Source organism: Pagrus pagrus, assembly GCF_965226575.1.
Source record: "Pagrus pagrus genome assembly, chromosome: 19".
NCBI lineage: Eukaryota > Metazoa > Chordata > Actinopteri > Spariformes > Sparidae > Pagrus > Pagrus pagrus.
Window position 1 is genome coordinate 28,331,672 of NC_140203.1, and position 23,781 is coordinate 28,355,452.

At 41.1% G+C, this 23,781-nt stretch overlaps 2 protein-coding genes across 5 annotated transcripts in view; both read right to left on the bottom strand.

Moving 5' to 3' along the window:
• Nucleotides 1-1,310, bottom strand: part of shroom3 (shroom family member 3) — a 158,312-nt gene extending 157,002 nt beyond the window's left edge. For all 4 annotated transcript variants that reach the window (XM_084383206.1, XM_084383208.1, XM_084383207.1 and 1 more), the window contains exon 1: nucleotides 694-1,310. In XM_084383206.1, coding sequence (XP_084239332.1) covers nucleotides 694-852 — 159 coding nt within the window. In that variant the 5' untranslated portion in view covers nucleotides 853-1,310. The remainder of the gene's footprint in view (nucleotides 1-693) is intronic.
• A 5,598-nt stretch (nucleotides 1,311-6,908) lies between these two features.
• Nucleotides 6,909-23,349, bottom strand: LOC311274806 (uncharacterized protein). The gene is made up of 7 exons (XM_084382799.1): nucleotides 23,183-23,349; nucleotides 21,229-21,348; nucleotides 20,790-21,146; nucleotides 20,534-20,647; nucleotides 11,534-12,094; nucleotides 10,827-10,943; nucleotides 6,909-9,892 (listed from the first exon to the last, which is right to left on the bottom strand). Exons 1-7 carry the CDS (start codon nucleotides 23,262-23,264, stop codon nucleotides 9,285-9,287), a joined length of 1,959 nt encoding a protein of 652 aa, XP_084238925.1. The 5' UTR covers nucleotides 23,265-23,349; the 3' UTR covers nucleotides 6,909-9,284.
• Nucleotides 23,350-23,781: the final 432 nt, after the last annotated feature.

Here is a 23,781-nt window from a genome sequence, read left to right on the forward strand (position 1 = left end):
GCGGGACATTTCTCTTGTGATATTCAGTAAAGGATCTGTTTTGTTGTCAGATTGTGAACACCATCAGAACGTCACACCCTCAGAGACTGAACAAAACTGTCCCAACATTCCGCCTGAGTGACTTTTATACATATGGTGAGGTGTAATGACGGTGCCATATTCCTGCCTTGAAATGTGAGAGGGTGAGAGTGTGAGAGGGGCTAACGGTGCAACACAGTTTGACAAACAGAAGTCTGTGCTGTTTAAACTTAGCTAAAAATGGTCTTGCTGGGGAAGAGATAACTCGTATCATTCAGAAAATATAGGAAGTGACCTGTGTCTTTGTGTTGATGAGAGTCTTGCCTGGATCAACAATCTAACGTTAGCTGGCTGCATTTTTTTTTTAATGCAATACTAAAATTGGTGGAGTACCCCTTTAAATCTCAATATAGACTATCGAACAGAAGAAGGCAAAACAACTTCAACTGCTTACTTCTGATGTTTAAGCAGATTTTTCATCTGTCATGAACACATTATCAACAAATATTGGTTTTCTAGGCTCGATTAATCGAAACTAATCGATAATGTCAATTATTGTTCTCTAAATATCATACTGTCCCAGTAGGCTGGTGTATTACAGTACTATATCATATGTGACATTTGGAAGACAGAGTATTAAAATGATTCAGTAATGCTTCCTGTCTAGCCTACTACCTTGGAGATGATGAGCGGCTCTTCGTACTCCAGGCCGCCCTGCACGGTGAAGCCCCACGGCGCTCCTCCCTGCAGCCGGGCCTCTACCAGCACCCAGCCGCCTCCTCCTTCTCCTCCGACCGCCGCCTGCTGGCGCCCCGCCCGGCTGCCGCTCTCCATGCCCAACCACGGAGCACTCACTCCGGGCTGCTCTGACCTCAGCCCGGCAGAGGCCCGGCGGATTCAGGATGGGGGAACCGGACTGAAGAAAACAATATCTCCTTCACCAGCGCATTTCCTCCATTCATTTATAATTCCTCGTTAAGAAAAAAGATAAAAAGCGAGGCAAGAGGTGTCCGAGCACCGAGCTGCGTTTCCTGCAAAGTGCATTCCTGAAGCGCAGAGAGCGGCTGATCCTCCGGCAGCAGACAGACTCCAACAACACCCCAAACTACCCGCTGGAGTCTGGAGAGGGGGTTAAAAAGTTTACTTGTGGGAGAAAGTCGTAAAATTTCAACATGTACGAAGGTCAGATTAGATCAGATATGCTCCAACATAAATCCAAACTTCCTCTCTCGAGCTATCTCCCTGCTGAAAATCAGTTTAGCATCACAATAGGATTTACTGCGATTCACTGAGCGAAGAGAAAGGAGAGAGACAGAGAGAGGAGAGCGACAGAGGAAGGTGGAGTGAGGCAGAGTGAGAGGAAAGAGAGAAGTAGGCAAGTAAAGAAAGAAAGAAAGAAAGAAATAAGAATATATATATAGAAGGAAGAAAGGGTGAACGATAAAAGGAGGGGGACAGAAAGGAAAAAACACTAGAAACTCCCTCTAGAAAGGGAAAAATGTAACAAAACAAAAAAAGAAAAAGAAAGAAAGAAAAGAGCTGTGAATAAAGCAGGGACACAGGTCCGAAAGCGACGGTTTCCTGTGTTTCCTGTGTGTGTGCTGATGAGTTGTAATCCAATCCTCCACAGCAGAGCTGAACTCTGCAGTAGCCGGTCTGATACTGTTCCAATTCACACTGGAACCAGATTACTTTGGAAGGCCACATTAAACTCCCTGGTGGATCAAATCGTTTACATGGTTCACAGTATACTAACAGCCAGAATTTACATTAGCTGTATGATTATGTGGTTCGTGTTAGGAAATGTCTCACCAACAGTACAAACTTAAGACCTCAGTATGTTTCGAATGAACGAGTCAGACGAAGAGCTTACGGGCTGCATCGAAAGTCAAAGCATTGATAGCTGTACTGAATGGTCACGCAAGGTGAAAATCTTGCTGTCATAACCTTCTCCTTCCTGTACGCATCCCTCTGCCTCTCGATTACTCTCCAAGAATTCTGTCTTTTATTTTTTTCTTTATAGTTGTACACAGTATATCATACAAACTAGGAAGTCGGAGCACACTTTGACAGTAGTTATATGAAGAATGAAACAAGACTAGTCTACAGCCACTATGAGGCTGGACTTGGGCTCAGTAGTGCTATGCTAACATCGACAGGCTAACACGGTCACAGGGGCAATGCAAACAAGTTTAGCATATTAGCATTCTTGCAGTTTTACAACAGAGGCTGATGTGATTAGTGCTGGAGGTGCAAAAACCAAAGTACTGGACAAACTGAATGTTTGACCTGATGATGGCACACAAAGTTCATGAATGAGGAAGACATGATTGTGTCCGTAAAATTTTGTGTTAATCAAATCAAATCAAATCAAATCAAAGTTTATTTATATAGCCCAAAATCACAATCACATTGCCTCAATGGGCTTTACAGTCTGTACAGTGAGCGACATCCTCTGTCCTTAGACCCTCGATTCGAGTGAGGAAAAACTTGCCATCTTGATGGAAAAAAACGACCCTTTTAACAGGGAAAAAAAAAGACGATGGAAGAAACCTCAGGAAGAGCCACAGAGGAGGGATCCCTCTTCCAGGACGGACAGACATGCAATAGATGTCGCATGTACAGAAAGAACAGCAAATCACAGTTTACAGGTTGCATTGACAGAAAATTTGATACAAATTATATATGTAAAGTGTGTGGATCCAGGAGACGACTGAGCGGGACGAGGCATCCCCAGGTGGTGCCCAAGCCACACGACCTCCTGTCCAGGAAGAGGGCAGGCCACACAGGATAATTAGTAATAGATAGAGAGATCAGAGTGAGGAGGCCTCAAAATTTACAGGAATACAGTTATAAGGAGATAGCGAAACAAGGAGAGGAAATGATCCAATGGAGCCCGGGTGTGACAATCCAGATCCGACAGTATGTGGGGCTGTGGGGGCCAGGAGAGGTAGATGGTCCCTTGGGCCCGAGGTCATCAGAAGTGAGCCTGAATGAACGAGAGTAGGAGGAGGAGGAGGAGGAGGAGGAGAAAGAGGAGGAGGAAGCTATAAAGAGTGAAAGTGACAGCTTGCAGCTTGTGGGAACAGAAAGCAAAACAAAGTTAGAAAAATGCAATGTTAATCAGAAAGCAAATTATTATTGTTAATCCATCTACTAGTTGTTGCTACCGGTAGTTTAAACCATGCTAATTTTGATACATCCACAAACCTGGTCAGTAGCCTAGACCGAAACACTGTGACCTCACAGTAACAAACGCAGTTACTTCCAGGTTGGAATCTTGCCGTTGATTTGCATTACGAAGATATGTGAAATCGGCAAACTTGTTTATTTCTGTCGTCATTTTCAGTTGCAACAGTAACGTTTAAAGATATATCGTAAAATCGCGAAGGTCCGACCTATCTGATGTTTCTGCTGTGTTGATTGTATGTTCTGTGCTGCTTTACTTGTTTCTGAGATATCTACACAACAGCAACATCTTCAGGACTATCTGCCAGTTTTGGGTAAACTCAAGCAGTCTTTTTTTCTAGTCTGTCTACAACCTTACTTTGTGAAAGTGTCGTTATTAATTAGATATGAAAGCACCAAACATGCATGTTAGATGAATTAGATGTTTACATTTTGAAATAACATAACGAAAAAATACTAATAAATTGTATGTAAGCTAATGCGTGATGCATGGGTTCTCTACCTGGAATTTCTTGTAAACAAACATTGTGATTCAGATATCTTCTGTGTAAAGTGGGCATGATTGTCAGATGCCGCCCACCCCCCACTCCAATGTCTGAAAGGGTGTTTCAAATGCTTTTAGATGATTCGTCAAGAACTTTGAAGCATACTGAGGTATTGACAGGGGGAGGAACTCAGTAGAGGTGAAAATTATAAACTTAACTGATTTGAATCATTATATCAAGTTTGGTTTAAATCACCCACTGCAATTCTTTCCTGTCCTGGGCTTTGCACATCCCATGGAAATTTGGGATGTTTTACAGTCAGGATGCTTTCTACTGCTCCTCCGTAAAAAAAAGACCCCAGGTTCAAGTTTACACGTCTTAGGTAGTACTACTGCCTATGTGAGGTTGTAGAAACCCCAGAGGGAGCTGTATGATGTCTAATAAATGTCCTCAAATGACATAACAAGTCCGAAAATGAAGGGATCTTACCAGACCTCTGCAGCCCGCTCCTAATATCTGCTTGAGGCTCCAGGATACAGTGGCCACCACTAGTAACACACCCAAATTTTCTGACCAAAAGTTGAGTTGCATTGTAAAGTAGGGGGCATCACCTGATTAACCACATTCAGTAAAGCGGCTATAATCAACAATTCAACATTGACATTAACAATGACTCACATGGCGTCTTGTATGTATAAGGGATTAGTTCTAGTGATAAACCCACAGAGAATTAGGTGCTTGTTTGTTTCAGCTGAAGACCCAGTTTTGCAAATCGGAAACCAATCTGTTACCTGAAAGTATCTCTGATTCAATCCCAGACCTAACCCCACTCATTAATGTAAGACCCATAACCCTTACTTGGAACCAAACAGACTCAGACCTGGCTGCTGAAGTAGACAGAACAGAGAAATGCTTGGGGCTCAAAGGTGTTTTACATATTTCATGATGATCTTGACCTGTGGAATGAGATCATGTAATCATTCAACTGATCTGATAGCACCCCAAATTTGACTCAAAGTTTTCACCCAACAATAAAGTTTAAACTACCAAAGATAGCAGTCACTGAACTCTGGAACCTAAGCTGGGTGTGTTGACATTTGGGAATGTGGTTTGGTGGAGGTGTCAGCGAAGGTATCAGCCACCATGGGTCAAAGATCACAGGGCTTTATAAAGAGTAAAGAAGAGCTGGTTTCTGAATGCAAAAGGTTCAGGTGAAACACAAGACATTTCATTAAACATCAGGAGACTTTAGGTACAGTGACAAATTCTTCCTGATGCTCCTTCTGCTCACTGTCTCACAGTTAAATAATGCTTATTGACAGGACAAAATTAAGGGTCTAAAGGTCCAGTGTATTAGAATCAGTGGCGTCTACAGGTGTGGTTGCAGATTGCAACAAACAAAATACCCCTCATGCACTCCTAGGGTTGCGGCTAATAATGCAATAAGTCCTCTCAAGAGCAAGTGCTTGGTTTGTGTGTTCTGGGCTACTTTAGAAACATGGCAGACTCCAAGAACAGACCCATAACTTTTGGTGCAGATCCAATTAAAAGGAGAGGATCCGGGATTTTTTTCTCACTGTCTTGAACATTGCGAGATGGGGTTTTTTTCTACATTTGTTAATTTCTCAAAACAATTTGATGCAGATCCTAGATCTGGTGAGCCTTTATTATGGTGAAGCAGTTATGGCTGTTGAGTGATACAAGGCCATCAGGCTTGATATTGGATTGGACTTGATTGAAGTAAAGAGACTATTGGGCCTTGGAGGTTACACTCTACTAGGTGCTATTCTAGTTGAATACTGTATTCCATATCTGCCTATATATCCTCATAAATCCTACACACAGACCTTTAATAATAATTGTCTTTGAATGTTATGATCACATCTAATTTTCATCAAAAAGTGAAAGTGCTGCCTGTAACACCCGCCAATGTAATAATGTCCACAAACGTAATAAACCACAAACGTAATAAAAATCTGCAGCATTTAATGTAATAAACCCACAAATGTAATACATTTTCCACAAACGTAATAGCCGCTGCCTACTACAAACGTAACACGCGATTTCCCACAAATGTAATAACTATTACGTTTGCAGGGATTTATTACGTTTGTGGGGACGTGAATTTTTTTATTGTAATAACTTCCCACAAATGTAATAATACAAGGAATAATGGTTGTTGTGGTTGTTGTTTGTTTGTTTGCTATACACCTACTAATACTACTGACCGTGGGTGAAAAATCCAGCTGCTGACTCTCCGTTCCGCTATCACGTGTGGGTTTTTTTTGTTTGTGTAATAATAGTAATAATACTAACTTTGAACATTATCACAATTAAGTTATCAATTTGTGATGTAAATAAATAACAAAATGCAATAATTAAAGACTCCTTCTAGAGATGTTTCAAGGTGTAGCCTATAAATACTTTTCTTTGAATAATAATGTGACTGATATAATTTTTCACACACAAAAATTTAAAGTAGGCCCCTATCTTGTTAAAATCCTTTTCCCTCATTAACACTTCCAGAATCAAGAAATATGCAAATATATGGCATCCCAAAAGCTTACATTTGTGGGAAATTGCGTTACGTTTTGTAGTAGGCAGCAGCTATTACGTTTGTGGAAAATGTATTACATTTGTGGGTTTATTACATTAAATGCTGCAGATTTTTATTACGCTTGTGGTTTATTACGTTTGTGGACATTATTACATTGGTGGGTGTTACAGCTGCCACTGAAGGTCTACTCTGTGATATGATCAAAAGCGTTGTGACAAGCAACTGAACCACAATGCTTTTGATTCACAAGGGGAAATCAATAGAATTGTACTGCTGTTAGAGGAAGTTTTCCTTTGGGCCAGTGCTGAAGGGCAGCAGAGTAGCAGTGATTTAACTGCCATCTAGAGGAACATATGAGAATTGCATATTTCCTAAAGACAGCTGAAAATGTCACATTAATAAAGAAGATAACAGATGATGGAGTGAAGCTCAGCCACTCACTTTTATTCCAATTTAATAGTATTGTACTGTTGTATTACATTTTTTTTTAAATGTACTACTTTAGAGAGATGGAGTTGCTTTTTTAATAACTTGAAAAAATATTTTAAATATCAGTACACTTTAAATTCAAGTGAAATATTGATTAGTGAAGATGATCTCATAACAAACAGTTTTCGAGGGAAAATGGAGGAACAAAAAAAACACACACACACGTCACCTGATGGTTGTTATATTTTATTCATGTACATTTAATAATATACATATAGTCCAAATTTAAGGATACAAATTCCTCCACATTTACTGAAAATACAGTTACTGCAATTCTGATAAGGCACAATTTAAACAAACAAGTGCAAACACCAAAGAAGGATATAAAGCATTCATATAGAAATGTGCAATTCAAAAAGCATGTTTTAAAGAAACACTGTAATCATTGCTGATGTTAAAAAAAAGAACCATTATTGCTTCAAAGGATTTTGTTTTAACCAAAACCTTAACACTGAAAAAGAACATAATTTCTCACAGCTATAAGTATGTCTTACATTGAAAAGAACAGTTCTTGTTAAAATGTTATAATATTATACATTGACCACACAACATAATCCCAAGTTAAATAATAAAGACAATTAAACACTGAAATGTCAACATTTCCAAAGTTGTTTTGTTGACAACGCAGATTTTACCCCCATAAATGCTAAAGTTAAAATAAATTAAAGAGGAACACTAAACATTAAAGATGTTTGTTCGAATATCTTTTCTGAATTTTAGCAAGAACATAAAAATAAATATCTTTTATGGCTGAATTCTTAAAGTTGGCAGCTGGGTGTCAAGTCCCATCCTGAGCAAGACGGAAGTTAGCTGTAAAAAGACACTCAGTCCCACTGCTGACTTATATTGTGATTAAACATAAAAATGTCTAACCCACCATCTTATCCTAGTTTACATGACCAGTTTCATTTCAAAATTGGAATTTGAAATGGTGGCAATGTCATTTTGGAAAGAATGAATATGAATACTTTGTCTTACTGTGACAACACAATGGGACAAAGTACTTGGTGCATAAGGAATGAAGCTGAAGATTCTCTCCATCTTTCCTCATCCCTTGCAATTCCTTTGGAAGACTCTATAACTAAAATTCAGATGTGTTTTTATCAATGATGGTAGCATTGATACAAAGATGTCAGATAGTCCTTCATAGTCCAGAATGACATGACTTCAGAGATTGCCTGACAGATCAAGATATCTACTGGTCAAACACTTTGTTTCATGACAAGATGCCTCTATTATGACTCATGAGAGTCTAACCCTATGCACTTTAACATGCTATTATGCATTAAGTTGCTACTTTTGGCAAGCAGGGGTGGAATTAGCTCATCTACTATAATTAAGTACCGAGTACAATGAATATCCAAACCTTACATCTGCATTTTTGTAGCCAATAATGCTATCTGATCGCAAAGTGACCTATGAAAACTCTGACATATGGACAAAAAACACAAAACTCTGCAGCAGGCCCAGGTTTGGAGAGGTGACCATGACCACTAAGATGAACAGCACAGGAGTTGGGAGTTATTTAGACTGAAGTTTTGGAGAAACAGAAACCCCATTATATGAGTGTCTGCAATTTATAATGCATTAAACATCAACGGTTAAAAAGTAACTTATACTTGGGTAGCCTTTGAGAAGAATGCTTTGTCCTTTTACCCAAGTATTATTTTAATGCCAGTGGTTTTACTTTAAATTGAGTAGTATTTCAGTAATGTAACTGTACTCATTCTTGCGTACAGATATTCAGTTCCCTTTCCACCACTGTTTGCAAGTTCATAATCCCATATGTAACATTGCATGCTAACTAATTTTAGCATTCTGGAAGTCTAAACGTATATAAAGACATGTGAATGATAACTATTCATGTATGTAACTTAGAAATATGTGAAATCTGTACATTTGAGAGTTATGAAGTGTTACAAATTCTAGCACCTGCGATGTTAACATACAAGCAGCTAAATGAGTACGCTGTTAGCATTATACTACATGATTAAACTGTACTGAGAACTTTAAACATGCCAACATCAAAAGTTTGCTTTGTCACAATAAGCTGAAAGTCCAGTTGAGGATTACAAAGACCAGTTCACACTGAAGTTGAGCCAACTCTGACAATGAAGTGCTGCCCTCACCATTTCTGCACAGCTGTCATCTCATTAGTTTACACTGAAACGTCACTGACCCCCAAGGTCAAAGCTGCAAGTGTAGCTGTGAGGTGTAAAATCCAAGCTAGGTATCACAGAAAAGGTGGTCCTGCTGAAAATTTCGGTGTAGTTTCCCTCTCCACGGGTAAACTACAGCTCACACAAGCAGAAGCAGCTCTTTCTTTATGTGTTGAAGGCTTTAAGATAACATTCTTTTCGGTGGGTGGACTACAGAGGTTTTGGCGACTGGGACCCTGTTCGAACCTCATACAGGTTTCTAACAAGATTCAAGGTAACAGCTTGTGAGTAATGTTATCATAGCTGTTAGCAAGCAAAGGGAATAAGGTAAAAAAAAAACAACCCCAGTGAGACTGACTTAAGCTACAGAACACAAACCGTGAAACACTAATCCTCCTCCGATATGCTATGGATCGTCTCAATTATCTTCTTCTTCAGTTTCTTTACTTTGTCTGGCGGTGTCTCGTTCAGACATTCCTCCACGTACTTGAGGAACCCTGCGTGTGGTGACACCGTCTGGCTCTGACAGAATGTCCTCATGAAGTCCAGCACCTCGATGGTGGTGGGCAGCAGGCGCCGACCTGCTCGCTTGCGTCCTGACCCTCTGCTGTCAGTGTGAGAGGAGGATATGGAGGGGCAGGAAGAGGGCGAGGAGTGCTGGGAGTCTGGAGGAGTAGGCGAGGGAGGGGCTTCCAGGCCCAGTGATGTGATGTTCAGTTTGGTAGCAGATTGAGGACCGCCATGGTAATGTAGGGAGGAGGGAGGGGGTTGGCAGTCCAGGCGGAGGAGGCGGGACTCCTGCGGTTCCTGGAAGTGCAGGTCATCAGGTTGCTCATCCTCATCGCAGGAGTCACAGAGGAACATCAGCTCACAGTAATGTTTCCACTTTGGAAGGTAAAAGTCCTCTGAGCCACACGTTTTGTTTGAACTGACCGCTTTGTGTTCACGTTGGAAGATGGTGCGCAAGTTCCTGAACTTTGTCTTTATGTCTTCCACTGAAGAAAGAAGAATTAAAAAACCTGTAAGCCTCAACACATAAAACAGCTTTGGGGAAACATTGTGAAAATCATTTTGTATAGGGATGCACGATAATCATTGGGCCGATAAATTATCATCATCTGGAAATTTTAATTATTTATGATTCCAATAATGAAATTATAGCAGATAATTCCCCGGATACAGTAGGTTAGTTAGTTAAGGTACAGTAGTACCAATAGTATAGTACCAATAAGTACAAATAGATTACCTCCTTTTAGCAGCTAGCTTGATCTTCAGTGAATTCAGTGTTTTCTCTGAGGACTTCATTGTACATTTCCAGCGAGGAATTTTCAGCAAGGCTCTATTTTTGTATTGAGTATTCAATACAATTGACGGTTCTCATTCGACAGATTATGTCAAAGCATTTAATTTAAAAGAGAAAAAATGAAAGCCCTATGAAAGCCAAAGTATGCTTAAAAAAACAAAAAACAAAGAACATTTGAAGAGTCAGAACTGCTCTTAGTTTTCGTAGGTAATAGTGATGTCAATTAGATGACCAGATGGTCAGAGCTTTGGAACAATAAACCATTCATCTTTACTCACTACATCTTAACTTTTTTTTACCCTCAGGTGCACATAAACTACACTTTTTAAAATACAAAAAAGTAGACAAAAAATTATTGGTTTTTAATCGGATATTGGCAGGTAATTATCAGTTATCGGTTGAAAAAAAATCCATATTGTGCATCCCTAATTTTGTTAAGATCACAACTTAATCGGGGCTCATAAAACATGAAACCAATCAACCACAATATGCATCCTTCAACTCTGCAACTCTTTTTTTTTTGCTGCTCTGGTACAGTCTCATCAGATTTATAAAATATTTCTGTTGGTGTAAAAATCACGGGTCTCCTACTGCCAGTAGTAGAATAATAACACCATGATTGTTACCTGAAAATGGGACTGGCTCATTATCAGACAGAATGCTGCTCAGCGTCTCCAACAGAGTCTGTCTCAAGAGCCTGTTCCTGTAGGTCTCTGATTTGTGGTTCCACAGACAGCTGTGCTCTAGAAAAAAAGAAAAATCTTCACAGCTATGAAAGGGAAACTTACTTCCTGTATTCTTCCAATTGTTTAAATAACACACCAGCAACTTTAGAGACCCTGATGACAATAGCTGCCTGACAGAAAGTTGATTGTGGCTGACAGTTACAGCTTCCTTCACTCTAAATGAAAGTTACAAAAGAGCTGACTAATTAATACCTTGTTAAGAAGATTAATCAGAACTATGAAAGTAGAGATAAGAACATAAGCAGGGAGTGGAGAGGATGTAATGGCCTGCCAGCAGTCCTGACCTCAACCCCACTGAACACTTTTGGGATCAGCTTGGGCGTGCTGTTCGTGCCAGAATGACCAACACAACCACGTTGGCTGACTTGCGACAAATGGGAATGGGATGCCTTCCCACAGCAGTTATTGCCAAGAAGCATTTTTACAACAAAGAAATAATCTACCAAACACAAATTTCCTTACTTTTTGTGCTATGTTTAAATTAACTGAGGAAAATGAAGGGAGATATCAATCAAGTCTGGTCTGTACACATCCATACAGCCATTTCTCTTGAGATATTTAACAGCAACAGAAACGATGCCACCAACCAGAGTAAAAGGATATCAGCTGCTGAACTTTGGCCTCGTTCCAGTGGCAGCGGGAGTCGGCACTCAGTCTGCTGTCTGGCTGAACTGAACCGGACGTAGAAACATCTAGAGGGGAGGGGTTTGCGCAAGGCTTGGTGTCCGGAAGTGCAGTGGAAGGAGAGGTGGTGAGTGTGGGAGCAGCTGTTTGGCTTGCGAGCTTAAGAAGATCTGGAGACGCAGAGAGGAATATTTGGTAGGCAGTGCTGGTGGTGGTTTTGCCATCATTGGAAGAAGCGGCGGGGTGGTTGAACTTGATGCTGCTGGTTTGGTTGGAGCTGGAGGAGAAACTGCTCAGGGTGGAGGAGGGTGTTTGGTTTCCATGTTCCAGATCCTTGTCTTCCTGTGGCATCAGGTCGTCTGTGCTGTCATCTTCATCACAAGACTCGCAGAGGAAGAGCATTTGTTGGTAGTGTTTCCATTTGGACACATACAGTTTGTCAGACACTCTGCTCGCCTGGACCGCCTTGTATTCACGGTTGAAAACTGTCCGAAGGTTCTTGAACTTGCACTTGACGTCTTCAACTGCAAAACAGCAACAAAGGAGTCACATTCCACAAGTAAAAGAATAACATCTTAATGTGTTAATTACTGTATTAATTACTGTATTACCTGCACTAGATGACCATCAGCTCTCCCTGTGCATAGCAGCGCATAGTCCCAGCAGGGAAGCAGAGCATTGTACTGCTATAAACGGTACAGACAGCAAGTCGTATTCTAGCCAACTAAAAAGAAGGCCCATCTAAAAATATATATATCTGTTTAAGTGTACGCCATATTTTGAACATTTGTGGAACTTTACATAGCCGCTGAAAGTCTGACCCAAACAACTGATCTGCGGCGCAAAATGGTGCGAGGCAGACACAGCTGCGCTTGTGCGTAGGAATACGGACGTTGTAAGGTTGAGGGAATGTAGTGCCAAAAGAAAGGGAAATGTAAAGCCCTTAATATAATGAAAGCCCCTAAGATAATAAGCTTAGATTAAATTGATCATTGTTGGTGCAACCCAGCCTAAATGTACATGAATATCAAAAGTAATGTTCTGGCAATAAATGTAGTCAAATTTCAAACGTACAGCTAAAAGTATTCAATAACTTTTGATTGATTATCAGCCTGGAGGATGATCAAATCCAATATTCAGCTTGTTCTGGTTACCAATCACTCAATCAATCTTTATTTGTATAGCGCCAATATATACAGTGCCTATAAAAAGGTATTCACCATAAACAATCGCTCTGAGGATTTCATCCCGGTACCCAACAGTCATGGTACAATTGGCTATGACATGGAGGTCTGTGCGACTCTCTGAGGATATGCCTCCCCAGACCATCACTGACCAATTGCCAAACTGGTCATGCTGGATGATGTCACAGGCAGTATAACATTCACTCCAGACTCCTTCACGCCTGTCGCATGTGCTAAGTGTGAACCTGCTCTCACCTGTGAAGAGAACAGGGCACCAATGACAGACCTGCCAATACTGGTGTTCTCTCGTGAATGCCAATCGAGCTGCACGGTGCTGGGCTGTGAGTACAGGTCCCATTAGGGCAGTGGTTCCCAACCCCCGGTCCGCGGACCGGAGCTGTTCGAACCGGGCCATGAAATGGCTCATAATAATTTTTTATTATTATGAGCCATTTCGGCCGGCAGTGGTCGGCCCCCCTGCGACCGGCCGCGGGTGTCTATGAGCGGCCCTGTGATGGCCTGGCGGATCATAAGTTCCTGACACTGGTACCCGCCCGGACTAATTAGCAACGCACAGGTGCCGTATGCAGGTTAGGGTGCAACATTAGCCTACGCAGAGATGAGTGGACCTCAGCAAACCTCCATGAGCCGTTTCTTCGCGGGTTGTTCGAGTAAAAGAAATAGTGATGAACAAGTGGAAAATGTTACCAAAAAAAAAAGCAAACAGAGCTTCACTCGCAAGTATGACATCTCCTAAATAAAATATAGATTTGTTGCAACGGGCGATTCGGAGGTGCAAAACCCATTGTGTGTTTTATGTGGAGAAACGCTCGCCAACGAAGCAATGAAGCCATCAAAACTCCAAAGTCACTTGGCTACAAAGCATCCTTCTCACGAAGATAAACCAGTGGATTTTTTTGACAGGAAAAAACGTGAGTTGGATTTGCAGAAGCAAGTTTTAAAAGCCACAACACCAGCTAACTTAGCTGCAACGAGGGCTTCATATCTCGTTGCTCACCGGATTGCCAAAGCTAAAAAGCCCTTCACTAGGAGAGGAGCTAATACTGCCCGCTGCAAAAGACTTTTGGGGGGAAAAGCAGCTGACATGGTGGGAAAGGTTCCACTTTCCAACAATACTGTTGCCAGGAGAATCGATGATATTGCCGAGGATATTGAGGGACAACTGCTGTACAGAATAAAAGCATCTCCGTGGTACGCAATACAAGTGGACGAATCCACTGATGTGGAAAATAAGGCAATAATGTTGGTGTACGTCCGATATGTGCATCAGGATGAGGTGCATGAAGATTTACTCTGTTGTCTTTCACTTCCGAGCTCAACCACCTGCTCAGAAATATTCAGAGTGTTGAAGGAATACGCTGCAGGCAGACTGGACTGGTCGTTTTGTGTTGGGGTCTGTACTGACGGGGCTGCCGCGATGACGGGCCGGTTGTCGGGGTTTACTGCCAAGCTGAAAGAAGTGGCGCCAGAATGCGAGGCAACTCACTGTATGATTCACCGCGAGATGCTGGCAAGCAAGAAAATGTCCCCTGAAATACACACAGTCCTGAACGACACAATACGGGTCATTAACCACGTCAAAGCCCATGCCCTGAATTCGCAGATGTTTGAATTATTGTGCGAGGACATGGATGCTGATTACAGGCGCCTTCTTCTACATACAGAGGGTAGGTGGCTGTCAAAAGGAAAAGCGTTAACCAGAGTGTTCGAGTTAAGGGAGCAGTTACAGAAATTCCTCCACGACAGACAGTCACCATTAGCAGAGCACTTTAGTGACGAGAGCTGGCTCTCAAAACTAGCATATTTGAGCGACATGTTCATGTCCTTGAATGAATTAAATCTGACGATGCAGGGGAGGATGGCTGATACATTCAGGCTGGCAGACAAAATCGCCGGATTCAAAGCCAAACTGGCAACCTGGGCACGGCGCATCAACCGGGGTGTTTTTGACATGTTCAACAACTTGTCCAGCTTTTCGGAAGAGCCAGCGGGACTTGGCGAGTTGATACACAGCCACCTGACATCACTGTCTGATGCGTTTGAGCACTATTTCCCATCTTCAAAGGACCCGAGGAATGGCAAGGGATGGATGCGTGATCCATTTAAAAATGACGATGGTGGAGACCGGCTCCCATCAAAACAAGACTACCAGCTGATCGAGCTCAGGAATGACGGAGGACTGAAAACACTCTTTGATTCAACATCACTGTCATCCTTCTGGATCAAAGCATCGGGAGAATACAACGAGATCAGCATGCTCGCTCTGAAGACGCTGCTCCCGTTCCCAACGTCATATCTGTGCGAGGCCGGTTTTTCTGCCATGACCACCACTAAGACCAGACTTAGAAGCAGACTGAATGTGAGGAATACCCTGCGCGTCTCACTGTCTCCCATCACGCCCCAGTATGATGTTCTTGTGGCCGGCAAACAGGCCCAGGGGTCTCACTGACACTGATTTCAGTAAGTTGATGCCATTAATATTTGTAAAGTGGTCCTATTTTTTGTTTAGTTTTATTGTATCCTGGTTTTGAACTGTATGTTTTGGATGCATATTGTTAATGGAACCACAGGTGACAAGTCTTCTGTACAGCTAAAGAGGAACTGTATCAATATACAGTCAATCAATAATCAATTGACCTTGTTCTAGCTTATGGTATCGAGATTGAAAATCTAACAGTTTCTCCACAGAATCCTCTTTTATCAGACCATCACTTAATAACTTTTGAAGTTCTATTACTGGACTACACACCATTAGGTAAAAACTCCTTCACTAGATGTCTATCTGATAGTGCTGTAGCTAAATTTAAGGAAATTATACCGCTGGCACTAAACTCAATGCCATGTCTCAATATAATAGAGGACTCCTCCACTAACCTCAGTTCCTCACAAATCGATCATCTTGTTGATAGCACTGCAGGCTCATTGCGAACAACACTGGACTCTATTGCCCCCCTGAAAAGGAAACCTATAAAGCACAGGAGGTTAGCACCCTGGTATAACTCGGATACCCGCAAATTGAAGCAAACATCACGGAAATTTGAAAGGAAATGGCGTTCCACCAACTTGGAAGAATCCCGCTTAGCCTGGAAAGATAGCCTTAAAATATATAGGAAGGCCCTCCGCAATGCCAGAGCAAGCTATTACTCGTCATTAATAGAGGAAAACAAAAACAACACCAGGTTTCTTTTCAGCACTGTAGCCAGGCTGACAGAAAGTCACAGCTCTACTGAACCATGTATTCCTACAACGCTCAGTAGTAATGACTTCATGAACTTCTTTAATGATAAAATTTTAACTATTAGAGACAAAATCCATCATCGCTTGCCCTCAACTGGCACTATTGTATCTTTAAAAACGGGAACCTCAGAAACAGTTGTAAATTCTGACTTATATTTAGACTGCTTCTCTCCCATTGACCTCCACCAACTAACTTCGATGGTTTCTTCATCTAGACCAACAACTTGTCTCCTAGACCCCATCCCAACTAGGTTGCTGAAAGAAACTTTACCTTTAATTAGCACATCTTTACTAGAAATGATCAACCTGTCTCTATTAACAGGATACGTACCACAATCCTTTAAACTAGCTGTAATTAGACCGCTCCTTAAAAAGCCTAATCTTGATCCAGAAACTTTAGCCAACTACAGACCTATATCCAACCTCCCTTTCCTCTCCAAGATCCTTGAGAAAGCAGTCGCCAACCAGCTATGTGACTTTCTTCATAAAAATAGTTTATATGAGGATTTTCAATCAGGTTTTAGAGCACATCATAGCACAGAGACGGCACTGGTGAAAGTTACAAATGACCTCCTAATCGCTTCTGACAAAGGACTTGTCTCTGTCCTGGTCTTACTAGATCTTAGTGCTGCATTTGATACCATTGATCATCACATTCTACTACAGAGACTGGATCACTTAATTGGCATTAAAGGACCCGCATTAAACTGGTTTAAGTCCTATTTATCGGATCGACTTCAGTTTGTACATGTTAATGATGAGTCATCCCTGTATACCAAGGTTAGTCATGGTGTTCCTCAAGGCTCCGTGCTTGGACCCATACTATTCACCTTATATATGCTCCCTCTAGGAAATATAATTCGGAAACACTCCATAAACTGTCATTGTTATGCAGATGATACACAGTTATACCTATCAATAAAGCCAAATGAAACTAATCAGCTTACTAAACTCCATGCATGTCTCAAGGACATTAAGACCTGGATGACCTGCAATTTTCTGCTGTTAAACTCAGATAAAACCGAAGTTATAGTACTTGGTCCTAAACACCTTAGAGATGCATTATCTAATGATATAGCGAGTTTGGATGGCATTAACTTGGCCTCCAGCACCACCGTCAGGAATCTGGGGGTTATCTTTGATCAAGATATGTCCTTCAACTCCCACATAAAACAAATTTCAAGGTCTGCATTTTTTCATCTACGTAACATTGCAAAAATCAGGCCCATCCTGTCTCAAAAAGACGCAGAAAAGCTAGTCCATGCATTTGTTACTTCCAGACTGGACTATTGTAATTCTCTATTATCAGGCTGCCCTAACAAGTCTCTAAAGAGTCTCCAGCTGGTCCAGAATGCTGCAGCACGTGTACTGACAGGAACTAAGAAAAGAGATCATATTACTCCTGTACTGGCCTCTCTGCACTGGCTCCCTGTAAAATCAAGAATAGAGTTTAAAATCCTTCTCCTCACTTACAAAGCTGTCAATGGTCAGGCACCATCATATCTCCAGGAGCTCATATTACCCTATCACCCAACTAGAGCATTACGCTCCCAGAACGCAGGATTACTTGTAGTTCCTAAAGTCTCCAAAAGTAGAATGGGAGCCAGAGCCTTCAGTTATCAAGCTCCTCTTCTGTGGAACCATCTTCCTGTTTTGGTCCGGGAGGCGGACACCCTCTCTACCTTTAAGAGTAGACTTAAGACCTTCCTCTTCGATAGAGCTTATAGTTAGGGCTGGTCCAGGACAGGCCCAGGCCTGTCCTGGACGAGCTCTTAGTTATGCTGCTATAGGCCTAGTCCGGGGGACAATGACACACTGAGCTTCTCTCTCCTCCCCTCTCCTCTCCTCTCCATCTGTATACATTATGCCTGTATACATGCCCCATCTCTGCATGTCACTGACTTACTTCTTCCCCGGAGTCCTTGTGCTTTCTAGTCCTACAGGCTCCCTTGGATCCTGGCCACGCCCGGGTCGTGGATCGTGGATGCGCCCACTGCTATGGCCCTGCCTGATCGTGGATGCGCCCACTGCTATGGCCCTGCCTGATCGTGGATGCGCCTACTGCTATGGCCCTGCCTGATCGTGGATGCACCTACTGCCATGACCCTGCCTGACACCCACCACTACTGTCGCTAATATTAGTCACATCTCTGTTACATACGTTCCACTACTATTATCGTACTGCATTGCTACATACCATCCTTACCATTGATCACTACTACTGTTATCACTAGTAATCACATTTCCATGTGCATTTCATCATTATTGCTGTAATACATCTTTGTGTACTTTCACTCCTGTCAACCATCGCTTATAATTGAATACATTGTGATCTCGTTGATCTGCTCTGTACATGCGACATCTATTGCACGTCTGTCCGTCCTAGGAGAGGGATCCCTCCTCTGTGGCTCTCCCTGAGGTTTCTTCCGCATTTTTTTTTCCCTGTTAAAAGGGCCTTTTTTTTGGGGCAAGTTTTTCCTCACTCGAATCGAGGGTCGAAGGACAGAGGGTGTCGTCTCTGTACAGATTGTAAAGCCCTCTGAGGCAAACTGTGATTTGTGAATTTGGGCTATACAAATAAAATTTGATTTGATTTGATTTGAATAACCAGTTTATGATCACGTACAAACTGTTCTGTTCTTGTTGGTCTGGTCAGGTATTTTCTCGTGTGGTTTGGTCTAAGATTTGACAAAATTTGTAAAGCCTGATCTCTTCATTTAGCTACTTTTAGAAATGATAGGCTGAAATAACTGTGTGAGTTGCCTATTGAAATAACGTTAATGTCTTTCGCAATACAAAGGGGCAGAGATGTCTAATTTTGAAGTGGTCTGACCATTGATTATAATAACCATTGGTTATTTTCTTAAAATAAGCGTTTGTCGCCACCTGTTAGTGGGTTAATATATGAAACCATTGTGCATTTAGCACTGTAAAAGAATGATAGCATTTTGAAATGCATTGTTTTTTTCTACAATGTATATTAAAGTTGACATAAATTGCCAACCAGTCCGTGAATTTTTTTTTATGCTTCTGCTGGCCCATGGCACAAAAAAGGTTGTGAATCCCTGCCATTGGAGGACGTAGGGCCCTCATGGAGTCTGTTTCTGACAGTTTGGTCAGAAACATGCACATTGCAAAACCATTCCCTTTTTGGGGGTTGTCTTGCTTTTGCCTCCCCATTGCACCTGTTGTCACTTTCATTTGCATCAAAGCAGGTGAAAATGATTCACAATCACTTGTGCTTCCTAAATAGACAGATTGATATCCCTGAAGTTTAACTGACTCTGTGTTATACTGTGACGATTAAGTGTTCCCTTCATTTTTTTGAGCAGTGTATAAAATGTAAAATAAGCGATTGCATAAATATTTACCCCCTTTGAAGTGACCAAATTCAGGAGAGGTCCAGTCAATTGGTGCTAGTAGTCTCACAATTAATGAAATAGAGATCACATGAATCAATCCAATAGAGAATTTGTGACTGGACTTGAAAAGGGCTGTTTATGCCCGATCCCCGTGCAACATGACAGAGCAGTTGTGCAAAGAAGAATGGAGTAAAATTGCAGTCTGCAGATGTTCAAGCCTTATTGAGACCTATCCACACAGACTCAGTGCTGTGATTGTGGCCAAGGGTGCATCTACTTAATACTGACTTGAAGGGGGTGAATACTTATGCAAGTTATATTATATATTTTTAATTAATCGACATTACTTTGTAGTGTACTTTTTTTTTTGTAAATTCTTGTCAAAAAAGCCAAATTACATTGACTATGATTCCGTTCCGCATCCAGCTGTGTGAATCCCATGAAGTGAGCAATCTGACTGGCCGTGAGGTAATTCTGCCGTGTGTAATGGAGATGGAAGTGTTGGCCGAAAAAAAGCCAAAGAGAAGAAAGTCAGAAGAACAAAAATTTAAAAAGAAGGCCTATGATAAGGGGTGGTGTGTTTCAGCTTGACTGATGGGCAATTTTAGTGTTGCTATGTTTCACAGAACGTGTAGGCCAGTATTGTCTTGTCTGTTGTGTCATATTGTTTTGTCATGTATTTTTTTGGTCAGTAACTAGACCAGGTATCGTCGTTACGGGAATGCGCATCCATGAATTTGGGGGGTAGAGTTTTCTGAATGAGCACTGATGGGATGGGTGTGTTTGTTTGGCTGTGAATTCAAATATCAACAGTCTTTTCCCAGAATGAATGACTATACCTTTAATGGTGAACTTTTACTGTAAAGCTATGGTCCCTAATTTGGGGTACTGGACACTACCAGGCAGTCATGGGATGGATTACAGCAGGTGTGCCCAAGTTTTTTTCCCTTTTTTTTGCTAGAAACATCATGTAGGCCAAACTGAACCTTACTGTGGACTAACAAACATTTTGGTACAACATAAGTTGCAAACCACTAGCCAGTAATTCCTGAATGTGCATATACTTCTGGTATTACTATATTTTTGACCTCCAGTGGGAAGTGAACCCCTGACCCTGACAGTGATAATGTGCTGGGCTGTAGGACAATGTGATTCTTACCTGAGAAAGACACAGAGTGGTCGGACAGCTGACTCCTCAGAGCCTCCACCAGCCTCAGTCTGAGTTGACGGTTATTGTGGTTTTCAGACCTCTTGTTCCACAGACAGCTATGCTCTGTGCACAGCAACACACAACACCATCCATCAACTATGAAACACTGATGTTGTAAGAATCCAAACTATCATTGATTTTGTCCCTGTAATCCCTCTGTGGTAACAACTAAATATTCTGAAGCTGTAATCAGTGTTTTGTTTACCAGAGTAGAAAGCTATTAGTGCACGCTCTCTTTCTTCAGTCCAGTAACATTTAATCATCATGTTGGAGGGGACACAGGAGGAAGAGGAGGTGGTTGGGGTGGGGATGAAGGTGAAGATCAATCCAGAGGTGTGGACAGGCTGGTTCTCCTCCTGTGGAACAATCAGCGGCGACAGAGGTGGGTCATCTGCACCGTCCTCATGATCCCAGCAGCCCTGCAGGAACATAAGCTGCTGGTAGTGCTTCCACTGTGGCACGAACACGTCCTCGGTCCTGCACACCTTGCTGGCCTTTACCATTTTGTACTGACGCTGAAATGTTGTGCGAAGGTTCTTGAACTTGTTCTTAATGTCTTCCACTGGAAAGGAAAACAGAAAAGTACAAAATTTGATTTTTTTTTCACCAGCTTTGAAAATGAATGAATGTGACCACAGCCTCACCTGTGAAACGAACAGGGGGAGGGTGAGCAGACAGGAGGATCCTCAGGTGTTCCAGAGTTTTCCATCGCAGCTGTCGGTTTTTGTAGCTCTCTGACTTGTGATTCCACAAACAACTGTGATCTGGGAAATGGAAATAAAAAGATCCTTGACCACTGCAATATTGTCTTGCATTTCTTTTTGCTTTGTTAAATAATGGTTCATCAAAAAAATCCTTCACAGTTTTGTGCTACAACCTCTACAGCAATTTGCCAACAACCAGTGGTTCTGGAGGTAAAAAGAAATCAAAAGAGGAGACTGTTAAATTTTGGACCTGAAGTTCAGTCAAGTGGTTTTGTTTTTTCAGGTATGTTAGCTGAGATGTCTGGTACTCTTTACCAATTGCGTTTTTTCTGAAAGAAACTTGCACTTGCAACCGAAAATGAAATTAATGCCAATCAAAATGTGTGCAGCCAATGACAGATTGTATCACATAGTATTTATGTTTTAGGAAAATCCACTTGTGTTTTTGATTTTTCTTTGTACTAACACACAAGGCACGCAGGTACAAAATTAAGTATATATGTAAAGTTTATACACACATAATTATAGTTTTGGTGTATACTGGTTTGTAGAAGGGCAATAATGCTGTTATTTTAATAGTGGAGGATTGGGGGATACTCGTCATTTGTGGAGTTGCTTGAGCTGTAAGGTTGCAAGGACAAGACATTTTTACAATAACCACTTCAGAAAATATCACACTTTCATGGCATATGGCAGACCAATTCAGCTACATTCTAATTAGGGCCAATTTGAAAAAAAATGCAATGCCACAGGGCCGGCCTTTACAATCCCTACGTCTGACACGTCTGACCTGTCTGACCTGAGGTTTTTTTGGTTCAAAAAAAGTCTTTATTATAATTTCAAAAAAATCTTATGTCCTGACAGACATGAAACTAGATATAAACTTGATATACATATATATATTTAATAGTTTTAACATGGTCAAATTCAGTACCTTAGATAATGCAACTGTACACAATGTGGTTATGGTCAGCTTCCAAATCACACCATGGTATACCTTGAAACGGTATACTAGTTCACAGTATAATGTGGTATAAAAAAATTGATGGTTATGTACTACCATGTACATTTGCTTATCTACTGCACCGAATTCTGCCTTTTTAGTGTACATCAAGTTTCATGTCTGTCAAGACGTATTTTGAGAAATTAAAATTAAGCACTTGTTCAACAGAGACACTTCTGGTGTAATTCTTTAAGGGTCACTGTAGCTAATAATAATAATAATAATAATAATAATAATAATAATAATAATAGTAACAACAATAATAATAGTGTAATACCGTGACATTTCTTGAGATGATTATTGTACCATGTAATCTCAAACTGTTACACTCAGGTGTTGTGATTTCTTATGGTTTCCTCTGGACTCCATTTAAGTTCAGTGTATTGATTAAAGGTGTATGTGTTTTAAGGATCTTCCGATGTGGAGTCATTCTTCATTACTTCAAGAGAGCAATTTCACTCACCACCGTCTCTTATAAATTATTGTATAATGTAGCTACGTTTTAAGCTTAAGACAATACTAAAATGTCCAGAGAATTAGTCCACTAAAAAATGGCTAACGTCACAAATATGAAGGATGAAGTTAACATTTAGAAAACCAACAAACTTATTTTACTTCATCCGCTTATATTCAGACCTAACGTTACAGGTGACACGTTTATAAACGGAAATCAAAATGCCTTTTTTGGCGTATTTTTTAAGAGAATAAAAGCTACCTTGACTCCAGTTGCTAGTCGCCATTGCTATTAATTATTTGTGTCGCTCATCGCTAACAGCCGTCGGTCTACTCGAGCAACGGTTGCCCAAAATGTTGCCGCTTCCGACAACACAACGATGAAAAACAACAACTGAAACTGAATGGGAAGTTGCTGATCTCGAGTGTGTAACTTACTAGAGAAATACGCTATGAGCGCCCTTTCTTTTTCCTCCGTCCAGCACCTCTCCGGTGCGAAGCTGACAGGAGACGCCTCCATATTTTTTGTTGCCGTTCAAGCCTTCCTTTAAGCGGCTGTCAGGTCACATGACCCGCAATCCAAGCCCTTATTGGACGATTCTCGGATATCCCTGAGCAATAACCCGCATTGCCCAGTAGAGGCCGATGTTGATTGGTGTTCATTTCCTCAATGAGGACGCTGTTGTCCAAACGTCAGACACAGAACGGCACAATTCTATCTGTTCTAAATTTAGTTTAGTAGTATATTTACTTTCAATCAATATATTTAGTCAAGCTTTTTTAATTAAGATAAAGACTTTAAATGTAAATGTTTCATTAATTTAAAATGTGTTTTAGTATTTAATGAGACAACTGAGCAATTCCATCTGCTGAGGAAGAGATGGCGATGATGGAGGTCCAGTACAGCCACTAATGGACCATAGGGTGACATTGTTTTGTCAACTGCTGTTTCCAAATGTACTTTGTTAAATAAATAAATAAAACCTATAACCAGGTTCTAATAATGATGTCTTTATATTTTAATATTATTCGTTTAT

Excerpts from the sequence above, each read along its gene's own strand:
- LOC311274806 (XM_084382799.1), bottom strand. The coding sequence starts at position 23,264 with ATGGAGGCGTCTCCTGTCAGCTTCGCACCGGAGAGGTGCTGGACGGAG. Across the intron at positions 21,349-23,182 it reads GCTCATAGCGTATTTCTCTA|ATCACAGTTGTTTGTGGAAT; the intron begins GTAAGTTACACA and ends TCCATTTCCCAG. Across the intron at positions 10,944-11,533 it reads GCTGATATCCTTTTACTCTG|AGCACAGCTGTCTGTGGAAC; the intron begins GTTGGTGGCATC and ends CTTTTTTTCTAG.